Source organism: Salminus brasiliensis, chromosome 15 (assembly GCF_030463535.1).
Source record: "Salminus brasiliensis chromosome 15, fSalBra1.hap2, whole genome shotgun sequence".
In the NCBI taxonomy this organism is placed as follows: Eukaryota; Metazoa; Chordata; class Actinopteri; order Characiformes; family Bryconidae; genus Salminus; species Salminus brasiliensis.
The window spans coordinates 30,818,436-30,831,028 of record NC_132892.1 but is presented as its reverse complement, the minus strand read 5'-3'; the positions used below and the strand labels follow the sequence as shown (position 1 = coordinate 30,831,028).

The 12,593-nt window shown below is 42.5% G+C and overlaps 1 protein-coding gene across 1 annotated transcript in view; it reads left to right on the top strand.

The window, feature by feature from the left end:
• The window catches only part of pkd1a (polycystic kidney disease 1a), a 117,412-nt gene that overhangs the window by 62,692 nt on the left and 42,127 nt on the right, over positions 1-12,593 (top strand). The window contains 3 exon segments of the mRNA XM_072657900.1: positions 717-869; positions 6,901-7,041; positions 12,556-12,593. The exon segment at positions 12,556-12,593 is cut by the window's right edge and continues 251 nt beyond it. Of these exon segments, the coding sequence (XP_072514001.1) occupies positions 717-869; positions 6,901-7,041; positions 12,556-12,593 (332 nt within the window).

The window sequence follows — 12,593 nt, the reverse complement described above, 5'->3', positions numbered from 1 at the left end:
ATACTTCTAGGATGAGTTGGAGAGTTAGGGATGCAATCAAATCCTCACAGCAGTTCTCCTCCAAAATCTATTGAAAGTCTTCTTCCCTGGACAGTAGAGACAGTTACTCCAACAGAAGCAGAAGAAACTCTTTTTAATACCCTTGATTTCAGAAGAAACAGGTGTCCCAATACTTTTGTCCGTAAAGAGGTGGATGCTGCCTCACTTGAACAGCAGTAGAATCAGAGAACACGGCAAATATTGGGGTCCGGTATATGGATATAGCACAGGTGATGGAATAGTGTGGCAGGTGTATTATTATTATTATTATTATTATTATTATTACCAAAATAATTGACAGGCATTAAATAAACACCTAGTTTTAACAGAACCTTCATAGGAACTGATGATCAGATCATACAGTAAAAACACTGATTAGAAGCTCAAACCTGTCTGCGATATCATTAATAAGCAAAATATTAATATATAAACCGATAAATGCAAAGATCAATAATTATTGATATTTACTTTAGTAAAAGTGAAAGTGGTGTTTTGTTGATCTGCCAGATTATCTTCATCTGCACTAAAGGCAGAATGCCGCCCCTAGTGGTGAACCATCGTCACTGCAGCAGTGTAGTCAGACGCCTAATCTAAATCCCCATCTAATCTGACTGTTGTTGCTGAACCCGTCCAAGAATTGCAGAGTTACTCATTTACGTTTCTGTTCTTTTTATTAGGGGGCCTCTCACTGTTCTACCTTGAACTTCGGGCTTGGTCCTCGGGGGCCGGTTCTGGGTATCTCTGGATCAGAGCTGGAGGTGGATGTCGAGTACACGTTCCGCTTGACCATCAGCAAAGAAGGCATGCCTTCAGAATCCACCACGCAGAAGGTAAGTCCCGTTCATTTCACTGGAGATGGCGGTCACCGATTGACTGCATATCAGTGGGCGGGATTAGGACCTTCTGGGCCCCCCAGGCTCACCATAACTGGATAATTGAAGACTGGAAAAATGTATCTGGGGTATTTGATCAGAACAAAATTTAAATACAGTTCTGTTATGTAACAAATTTCTGAGTACTGCTTCAATCTAGAGCACATGTTTTAATCTAGGGCCCGCTTCATTCTCGAGTACTATTTTAGGGGCCCACTTTATTCTTAAGTACTGCTTCATTCTAGAGCACTACTTTATTCTAGGACCCCTCTTTATGCTCGAGTACTACCTCACTCTTGAGCACATGTTTTACTGTAGGGCTCCGCTTCACTCTTGATTACAACTTCAGTATAGAGCACATATTTTAATCTAGGGCCCTGATTTATTCTCGAGTACTACTTCAGGGGCCCGCTTTATTCTTAAGTACGGCTTTACTCTAAAGCGCTACTTTATTCCAGGGCCCGCTTCGTGCTCGAGCACTACTTCACTCCAGAGCACTGCTTTATTCCAGGGCCCCGCTTCATGCTCGAGCACTACTTCACTCCAGAGCACTGCTTTATTCCAGGGCCCCGCTTCATGCTCGAGCACTACTTCACTCCAGAGCACTGCTTTATTCCAGGGCCCGCTTCATGCTCGAGCACTACTTCACTCCGGAGCACTGCTTTATTCCAGGGCCCCGCTTCATGCTCGAGCACTACTTCACTCCAGAGCACTGCTTTATTCCAGGGCCCGCTTCATGCTCGAGCACTACTTCACTCCAGAGCACTGCTTTATTCCAGGGCCCCGCTTCATGCTCGAGCACTACTTCACTCCGGAGCACTGCTTTATTCCAGGGCCCCGCTTCATGCTCGAGCACTACTTCACTCCAGAGCACTGCTTTAATCCAGGGCACTGAAAAAACAGCATGTCTCCAACAAGGTCAGTTTAGATCAGTTCTTCAGTCACTGCTTAGCAACTGTCTCTATGCAGTTCCTCTGTCTGTAACTGGAGGTGGATGTAAAGCAGTGATTCTGAGGAGTTCAGACAGGAGCTTTCCTGCTCGTCTGCAGGGTGGTGCTGTACGCCTGACCAGACTCTCAGCTCAGTGTTCAGCTATACACAGGCAGTCAAAAGCAGTACCAGAGAGAAAGACAGACAGATAGATGGATAGACAGACAGATAAATGGACAGACAGATAGACAGGCAGATGAATAGGAGGACGGACAAATAGACAGATGATGGAGATAGATAGATTGGGTGCGTAGACAGACAGACCAATAGAAGGATAGGCAGATACTAGACAGATAGATGGCTAGACAGATGAACAGAGAGACGGATAGACAGACAGACAGACAGACAGACAGATGAATGGACAAACAGACAGACTTATGAACAGACAGATGGATAGATAGACATATAGATTGATAGAAGGACATGTAGACGGATAGACAGACAGACAGATGAATGGCCAAACAGATAAATGGACAGACAGACAGACTGATGAGCAGACAGATGGATAGATAGACATATAGATTGATAGACAGACAGGCAGATGGAGATAGAGAGACCAATAAAACGAAAGGCAGATACTAGACAGACAGAGAGAGACAGAGACAGACAGACATGTAGATGGATAGACAGACAGATGAATAGACAAACAGATAAATGGACAGGCAGACAGACTGATGGACAGACAGGTAAATTGATGAACAGACAGACAGATGGATAGATAGACATATAGACTGATAGACAGACAGTCAGATGCATAGACAGACAGGCAGATGGAGATAGACAGACCAATAAAAGGATAGGCAGATACTAGACAGACGGGTGTCTAGACAGATGAACAGAGAGACAGAGACAGACAGACATGTAGACGGATAGACAGACAGATGAATAGACAGACAGACTGATGAACAGACAGATGGATAGATAGACATATAGATTGATAGACAGACAGACAGATGCATAGACAGACAGGCAGATGGAGATAGACAGACCAATAAAAGGATAGGCAGATACTAGACAGACGGGTGTCTAGACAGATGAACAGAGAGACAGAGGCAGACAGACATGTAGACGGATAGACGGACAGATGAATAGACAGACAGACTGATGAACAGACAGATGGATAGATAGACATATAGATTGATAGACAGACAAGACAGATGGATAGACAGACATGTAGATGGATAGACAGACAGACAGATGAATGGCCAAACAGATAAATGGACAGACAGACAGACAGACTGATGAACAGACAGATGGATAGATAGACATATAGATTGATAGACAGACAGGCAGATGGAGATAGAGAGACCAATAAAACAGACATGTGGACAGATGGCTAGACAGATGAACAGAGAGACAGAGACAGACAGACATGTAGATGGATAGACAAACAGATGAATAGACAAACAGATAAATGGACAGGCAGACAGACTGATGGACAGACAGGTAGATTGATGAACAGACAGACAGATGGATAGATAGACATATAGACTGATAGACAGACAGACAGACAGATGGATAGACAGACAGGCAGATGGAGATAGACAGACCAATAAAAGAATAGGCAGATACTAGACAGACGGATGGCTAGACAGATGAACAGAGAGACAGACAGCCATGTACTCTGAGGAAAGGTCAGTGAGGTCACACTGGTTTTAATGGGAGAGTAATGGTAAGCTGTGCCTGATATGGTGTCGCTCGGTTTGGCTAATATGGTAATGCTCAGGACCTTTTCTACACGGTAATGAACACTAGGTGAGAAAGCTGAAGCTCCTGAGGGCCGTAAAAAAGCAGGGGTCGTTTCCCCCAAATTCCTCTTCATCCAGCTTCTGTGTGAAAAATTGAAGAGCAGCATTTGAACCTCAGACTGGCGACAGTTTTAAAAATGCCTTTTAATCTGGCAGCTCTTTCCTCTCCCTTTACTTTTTAATCTCTTCATCCTTTTGAATTATTCCAAAAAGCAGGACCTGGCCGTCCTAAAGCCTCCTTAATCATCCCTCACGCCCGGACGCAGTAATTATTTCCATTGTGTCACTGATGAGAAAATGGGAAGAGTAGAAAAAACACTCCTTGTTTGCCTTGTTTTTGGTTTTGAACCTCATTCTTTAGTCTTTTTTTTTTACGCCTGAGGAGAAGCTGCTCACCTCCTCCGACCTTTGTGATGGAGGAGCCGAATATCAAAGGCAGGCCTGGAGTGGTGGGCGAGCTTTGGCGTGATGTTATGTAAAATAAATTCTCTCAGAAGGGGCTGGAGAGACAGTTATTGCTGCTCCTCGAGGGGCTTCAGGGGGATGGTTCTTCTCATGCTGCCTCTCTTCTCTTCCTCTGTCTTTTCATGATGAAAACAGCAGGTCTCGAGTGTTTCTTGTTAAAAAGGACAGACTAGGAATGTTCAGCCCTTCCAGCCTGGAGAAGACTGCCCAGTTCTGCCCAGTCCTGCCCCCTTAAAGACAGACAGACAGACAAACTGACAGACTGATGGACAGACAGAGATAGATTGGGTATGTAGACAGACAAACCAACAGAAGGATAGGCAGGTGAACAGAGACAGGCAGACAGATAGATGGATAGACAGACAGGTGAATGGACAGATAGACGGGCAGATGGATAGACGAACAAATGGATAGACAGGCAGATAGAGATAGACACGTTAGGTGCGTAGACAGACAGACCAATAGAAGGATAGGCAGATACTAGACAGACAGATGAATAAACAGACAGACAGGCAGACAAACTGATGGACAGACAGATAAATATATAGACATGTAGACGGGCAGATGGATAGATAGACACACGGGTAGACAGACAGATGGATAAACAGACAGATGAATATACAGACAGATAGACAGGTAGATTAATAGACAGACAGGTAGGTGATAGACAGGCAGATGGATAAACAGGCAGATGGATAGACAGGCAGACAGACAAGACTGATGGACAGACAGAAATAGATTGGGTATGTAGACAGACAGACCAATAGAAGGATAGGCAGATGAACAGAGAGACAGACAGACGGATAGATGGATAGACAGACAGGTGAATGGACAGACAGATAGACAGGCAGATGGATAGACACACAGATAGAGATAGACAGATTAGGTGCGTAGACAGACAGACCAATAGAAGGATAGGCAGATACTAAACAGACAGACAGGCAGACAAACTGATGGACAGACAGATAAATATATAGACATATAGACGGGCAGATGGATAGATAGACACACAGGTAGACAGACAGATGGATAAACAGACAGATGAATAGACAGACAGACAGACAGGTAGGTGATAGACAGACAGACGGATAGACAGACAGACAGACAGACTGATGGACAGACAGAAATAGATTGGGTATGTAGACAGACAGACCAATGGAAGGATAGGCAGATGAACAGAGAGACAGAAAGACGGGTAGATGGATAGACAGACAGGTGAATGGACAGACGGATAGACAGGCAGATGAATAGATAGACAGATGGATAGACAGGCAGATGGATACACAGACAGATAGAGATAGATAGATTAGGTGCGTAGACAGACAGACCAATAGAACAATAGGCAGATACTAGACAGACAGATGAATAAACAGACAGACAGGCAGACAAACTGATGGACAGACAGATAGATTGATGAACAGACAGATAAATATATAGACATATAGACAGGCAGATGGATAGATAGACACACAGGTAGACAGATGGATAAACAGACAGATAGACAGGTAGATGAATAGACAGACAGATAGACAGGTAGATGAATAGACAGACAGACGGATAGACAGGCAGATCGATTGAGATAGATTGGGTACGTAGACAGACAGACCAATAGAAGGTTAGGCAGAAACTAGAAAGACGGATGGCTAGACAGATGAACAGAGAGACAGACAGATGAATAGACAGACAGACCAGATCAGGTACTACTTCAGTCGGGTTCGGCCTTGGACAGCGCTTAGACGGTCACTCCACCCAGGAGCTCAAAAGCCAGCCCGTTCATCTCTTCAGCCTACAGCGGCGGCTATTCGCACTGACGTTATATGGAGTGTTACAGCCTGGGCTGTCTTTTAAATGAGCCACAGGGCAGGGCAGCCAGTCAGAACAGAGCTCATTTACATATCTCAGTCTTGAGGGCAGAGGAACTGAAACAGGCAGTGGAATTGAACGGGATAGAAGTAGAGCTGTACAGAATTCTGGCTTTCTCTCTGATTTGTGCTGTTCATCTCTCTCTCTCTCTCTCTCTCTCTCTCTCTCTCGCACACACACTCTTACACACTATTGATGTTCAGGTGACTCTTAAAAGAAGAGAAAGGCTGCAAGACATCGTTCTCCCTCACCTGCCCCATTACCTCTGATAGACCATCAGACAGAGAGAGAGAGAGGAAATCGAACACATTACACATCTCTCTCGCTCTGATGGTCTATCAGTGTGTAATACTCAGCTCTTTACAGCCGCTTGTAGTTGTAGGAGTGATGCAGCAGTGATGTTGGCGATCCCCTCCACACTTCTGTCCACCTTAAATGCTGTGATGCCGTGGTTTAACAAAAATCAAGCGTGGGTCAGGACCCTCTGGTGGGCCACAGTGTGGGGATGAGTGGGTCTCCACATTAAAGTAGAGTTAAATGAAGCGGGGTTTAGACCTGCAGCGAGAACTATCCTTTTAGAGGGTGCAAGAGGTCAGAGGTGTGTGTGTGTGTATGTGTGTATATATATATATTACACTAATAGGACAAAAGTATTGGGACACACCTCATATTCATTGAATTCAGGTGCTTCATTCAGCCCTGCAGTCTGCCTTTCTTACACACATTAGTAAAAGAGTGGGAGGCTCTAAAGAGCTCACTGAACTGAAGCATCTTCACCATCAGCTGTGAAGAATGGGCTGTCATAAAAGCGCCTGTTGGTGTCCCAATACTTTAGTCCATACACATACACAGTGCATAGCTATGTAATCCAGTCCGTATTTCCTCCTCAATAACAGTCAGACTGGGATTGTGTTCTGTGGCAGGTGTTGGTGAAGACCGGCCGTATCCCCATCGTGTCTCTGGAGTGTGTGTCCTGTAAGGCTCAGTCCCGGTATGAGATCAGTCAGAACTCGTACGTCTACCTGGCTGGAACCTGCAGCAACTGCCAAGGCTCATACAGAGGGGTAAGAACACACACACACACACACACGCACACACACACACACACACACACGCACACACACACACACACACACACGCACACACATACGCACACACACACACGCCATGTGCAACCCACTGCATTCCAGGAACACCTCTCCATGCTCCACCCACGCCTGCTGTTTGTAGGTTGGACGTGCTTTGCTGGGATTTGGTAGAAAGGCCATTGAGACCAGTGTTACACTGGAGAAACGGTCAGACTGCACTTTTTATAAAGTGACTAGCGATAAATCTAGCGACTTTTTTAAGTGACTAGCGATAAATCTAGCGACTTTTTTTTAAAATGACTAGGGACAAATCTAGCGACTTTTTTTAAGTGACTAGCGATAAATCTAGCGACTTTTTTTAAGTGACTAGCGATAAATCTAGCGACTTTTTTTAAGTGACTAGCGATAAATCTAGCGACTTTTTTTAAGTGACTAGCGCTAAATCTAGCAACTTTAAGTGACTAGCGACAAATCTAGCGACTCTTTTTTTAGTGGCTAGCGACAAATCTAGCGACTTTTTTAAAAAAGTGACTAGCGATAAATCTAGCGACTTTTTTAAAAGTGACTAGCGATAAATCTAGCGACTTTTTTTTAAATGACTAGCGACAAATATAGCGACTTTTTTTTTTAAATGACTAGCGACAAATATAGCGACTTTTTAAAAAATGACTAGCGACAAATATAGCGACTTTTTTTAAGTGACTAGCGATAAATATAGCGACTTTTTTTAAGTGACTAGCGATAAATCTAGCGACTTTTTAAAAAAGTGACGCGATAAATCTAGCGACTTTTTTTAAGTGACTAGCGATAAATCTAGCAACTTTAAGTGACTAGCGACAAATCTAGCGACTTTTTTTAAGTGACTAGCGACAAATCTAGCGACTTTTTTTTTAAATGACTAGCGACAAATCTAGCGACTTTTTTTTTAAATGACTAGCGATAAATATAGCGACTTTTTTTTTAAATGACTAGCGACAAATATAGCGACTTTTTTTAACTGACTAGCGATAAATATAGCGACTTTTTTTAAGTGACTAGCGATAAATCTAGCGACTTTTTTTAAAAGTGACTAGCGATAAATCTAGCGACTTTTTTAAGTGACTAGCGATAAATCTAGCAACTTTAAGTGACTAGCGACAAATCTAGCGACTTTTTTTAAGTGACTAGCGACAAATCTAGCGACTTTTTTAAAAAGTGACTAGCGATAAATCTAGCGACTTTTTTTAAGTGATGCGATAAATCTAGCAATTTTTTTTAAAAAGTGACTAGCGACAAATCTAGCGACTTTTTTTAAGAAGTGACTAGCGACAAATCTAGCGACTTTTTTTAAGAAGTGACTAGCGACAAATCTAGCGACCTTTTTTAAAGTGGCTAGCGACAAATCTAGCGACTTTTTTTAAGTGACTAGCGACAAATCTAGCGACTTTTTTTAAGTGACTAGCGATAAATCTAGCGACTTTTTTTAAGTGACTAGCGATAAATCTAGCGACTTTTTTTAAGTGACTAGCGCTAAATCTAGCAACTTTAAGTGACTAGCGACAAATCTAGCGACTCTTTTTTTAGTGGCTAGCGACAAATCTAGCGACTTTTTTAAAAAAGTGACTAGCGATAAATCTAGCGACTTTTTTTAAAAGTGACTAGCGATAAATCTAGCGACTTTTTTTTAAATGACTAGCGACAAATATAGCGACTTTTTTTTTTAAATGACTAGCGACAAATATAGCGACTTTTTAAAAAATGACTAGCGACAAATATAGCGACTTTTTTTAAGTGACTAGCGATAAATATAGCGACTTTTTTTAAGTGACTAGCGATAAATCTAGCGACTTTTTAAAAAAGTGACTAGCGATAAATCTAGCGACTTTTTTTAAGTGACTAGCGATAAATCTAGCAACTTTAAGTGACTAGCGACAAATCTAGCGACTTTTTTTAAGTGACTAGCAACAAATCTAGCGACTTTTTTTTTAAATGACTAGCGACAAATCTAGCGACTTTTTTTTTAAATGACTAGCGATAAATATAGCGACTTTTTTTTTAAATGACTAGCGACAAATATAGCGACTTTTTTTAACTGACTAGCGATAAATATAGCGACTTTTTTTAAGTGACTAGCGATAAATCTAGCGACTTTTTTTAAAAGTGACTAGCGATAAATCTAGCGACTTTTTTAAGTGACTAGCGATAAATCTAGCAACTTTAAGTGACTAGCGACAAATCTAGCGACTTTTTTTAAGTGACTAGCGACAAATCTAGCGACTTTTTTAAAAAGTGACTAGCGATAAATCTAGCGACTTTTTTTAAGTGATGCGATAAATCTAGCAATTTTTTTTAAAAAGTGACTAGCGACAAATCTAGCGACTTTTTTTAAGAAGTGACTAGCGACAAATCTAGCGACTTTTTTTAAGAAGTGACTAGCGACAAATCTAGCGACCTTTTTTAAAGTGGCTAGCGACAAATCTAGCGACTTTTTTTAAGTGACTAGCGACAAATCTAGCGACTTTTTTTTTAAATGACTAGCGACAAATCTAGCGACTTTTTTTTTAAATGACTAGCGATAAATATAGCGACTTTTTTTTTAAATGACTAGCGACAAATATAGCGACTTTTTTTAACTGACTAGCGATAAATATAGCGACTTTTTTTAAGTGACTAGCGATAAATCTAGCGACTTTTTTAAAAAGTGACTAGCGATAAATCTAGCGACTTTTTTAAGTGACTAGCGATAAATCTAGCAACTTTAAGTGACTAGCGACAAATCTAGCGACTTTTTTTAAGTGACTAGCGACAAATCTAGCGACTTTTTTAAAAAGTGACTAGCGATAAATCTAGCGACTTTTTTTAAGTGATGCGATAAATCTAGCAATTTTTTTTAAAAAGTGACTAGCGACAAATCTAGCGACTTTTTTTAAGAAGTGACTAGCGACAAATCTAGCGACTTTTTTTAAGAAGTGACTAGCGACAAATCTAGCGACCTTTTTTAAAGTGGCTAGCGACAAATCTAGCGACTTTTTTAAGAAGTGACTAGCGACGAAGCTTCACTCCGGGCTGCTGCTGCTGGAGGCAGAGTTTTTATTCCGGTTCCTCTCAGGCTGAAGCTCCAACCCTGCTTAACTAACGTCACCTCATTTCGCCTCGCCGCTCGCTGAGGATGGTGCCATGAGCTCATGTCTCCTGGGGCATCCTGGGAATGGTGCTGTGACCTCATCAGTTCCCAGAGGCAGCTGAGCAGTTTGAGTTGAGTCACTTTTAGGCCCAGCTTTTAAAGAAAGAGGTGAGGTCATGATGAGGGACCATCTCAGGCTGTTTTTCCCCAGAGCATGTCTGAGTTTTCAGATTTACATTAAAAAGAAACCTCGCCAGTGCGCCCCCTAGAGGCTAACAGTTCAGTACTGCTGCGTCTGTAACACAAAAACACAAAAACCCTGTAATTATACATCCAAAAGTTTGTGGACGCCTTTCTAATGAAGGGTAATTGTAGGTAGTTGCACTCATTGCCGACACAGATACACAGCTTGTTTAGTCCCTGTAGAGAAGAAGTACTGCCAATAGAATAGGACCCTCTGGAGCAGATCAACTGCTATTAGAGCTATTGGCTCCATGCTGCCTAATGCCAAGCGTGGGCTAGAGGGGTATAAAGCCCCCCAGCATTGAGCAGTGGAAGAACTGTGTTCTCTGGAATGATGGATGGTGGAGCTCCATCCAACACTTTTGGGATGAGTTGGGGGTGATGAGGTGGGGTGGTGATCATGATCATCATCCAACATCCAGAACTCACAAACGCTGCTCTTGTCACTGACTGCAATCAAATCCTCACAGCAATGCTCCACCTCCAAAATCTATTAGAAAGCCTTCTTCCCTGGACAGTAGAGACAGCTACTCCAACAAAAGCAGGATCAGCTCTTTTTAATAGCCTTGTTTATAGAAGAAACAGTGAATGAGAAGGTGTCCCAATACTTTTGTCAAACCATTTACAGTATCTCCATTTTTGTTTTTCGATGAATGGACCAATAGAAATTCTCCAAAATTACTTGGAATAAAATCTTGCACTCTCTCTCTCTCTCTTTCTCTCCGCCCATGCCCCCCCACCCCCCACCCCCACCCCCGGCTCTGTGTAAATGTTTACTTGTATGATGTCAGCATCCCAGAATAAGACAAGGAAAGAAACCCTGAGTGGGCGAAGGAATGAGGTCATCATTATAACACCATGCATTCCACTGCCATTAGCTCTCTGTACCAGGAGTAGTGATATTACTGCACACACACACGCACACACACACACACAGTAGTCCGTTTCTTTAACTTGTGGCCCGTTTGCCATCTGATTCATGTTCAGGCGATCTGTTTCTGTGCCTGAAGAAGACGAGGATCAGCTGATAGACCAGTTTAATGCTAATGTTGACCATACTAGTGGATGCTGACTGACCGTTAAGGGGTCAGCCATATTTCTGTGTGACCATATCTTGGTGTGCAGCCCTGGCGTTATTTGAATCACCCAGAGTTTATGACCATTGGGGCGCAGCGCTGTACTTCTAGATTAGATTAGATTAGATTGGATTATTTTAACATATTATTAATGAACATATTTTAACATATCATTAACATATTATTATATTATTTACAGATTATTTACAGATAATTGCAAATTTATTCTTTATTGCACATAGTATTGTTACTTTGAGGGACCTCTATTCCCTGAACATGTGTGTGTAGTTAAGTGTGTGTGTGTGTGGTCCGCTGGGAGCAGTGCTGGTTGTGGAGTCTGACGGCAGCAGGAAGGAGGTGAAGCAGCCTGTCGCTAAAGGAGCTGCCCAGTGCTGCCAGAGTCTCATGCATGGGGTGGGAGCTGTTCTCCAGCATGGATGCCAGCTTGGCTGTCATCCTCCATCAGTCTCCCACCACCTGCACTGGGTCTAAGAAGCACCCCAGGACAGAGCCGGACGGCCCTCTTCATGAGTTTATTCAGTCTGTGCTTGTTCTGAACCTGAACACCGTGTAATTGCTATGGTACTTTAAGGACGGCCAGATTAGTTCAATTAGTCTCACTTAATAAAGATAATAAAATTATTATAAGTTATTATAAGATATAAGTGTCACACACACACTCTCTGTGTGTGTGATCTCACACGCACACGCTCTGCATGGATTTCCATTTTTGCCATCATGATAAATGGGCCAATAGTAATGCTCCAAAAGGACTTGGTATAAAATTGGATTAAAATCTGAGGCTTTTGCTCGACAGCGATAAGCGTCTCTATTAAAAGGCTGACCGATATTCAGTGAACCCTCAAAGCTTCAGATAAACATGTCCGATGCGGCGGAGAAGACGTCCAGTCTGCTTATCTGCTGCTTGATAAGCACTTTGCTTATCTTAGCATTCAGAGAGGTTCTCTTACGAGCCATCAGTATTATTTACAGAGCCCAGGGAGCAGCGGGTCCGTTAGTCTTCATCGCGCTCCACTGACACGTCTTTACTCTGTTTCTGTCCGATAGAGCTGGACGGCGGTGAATCACCGGAATGAAACGCTGAT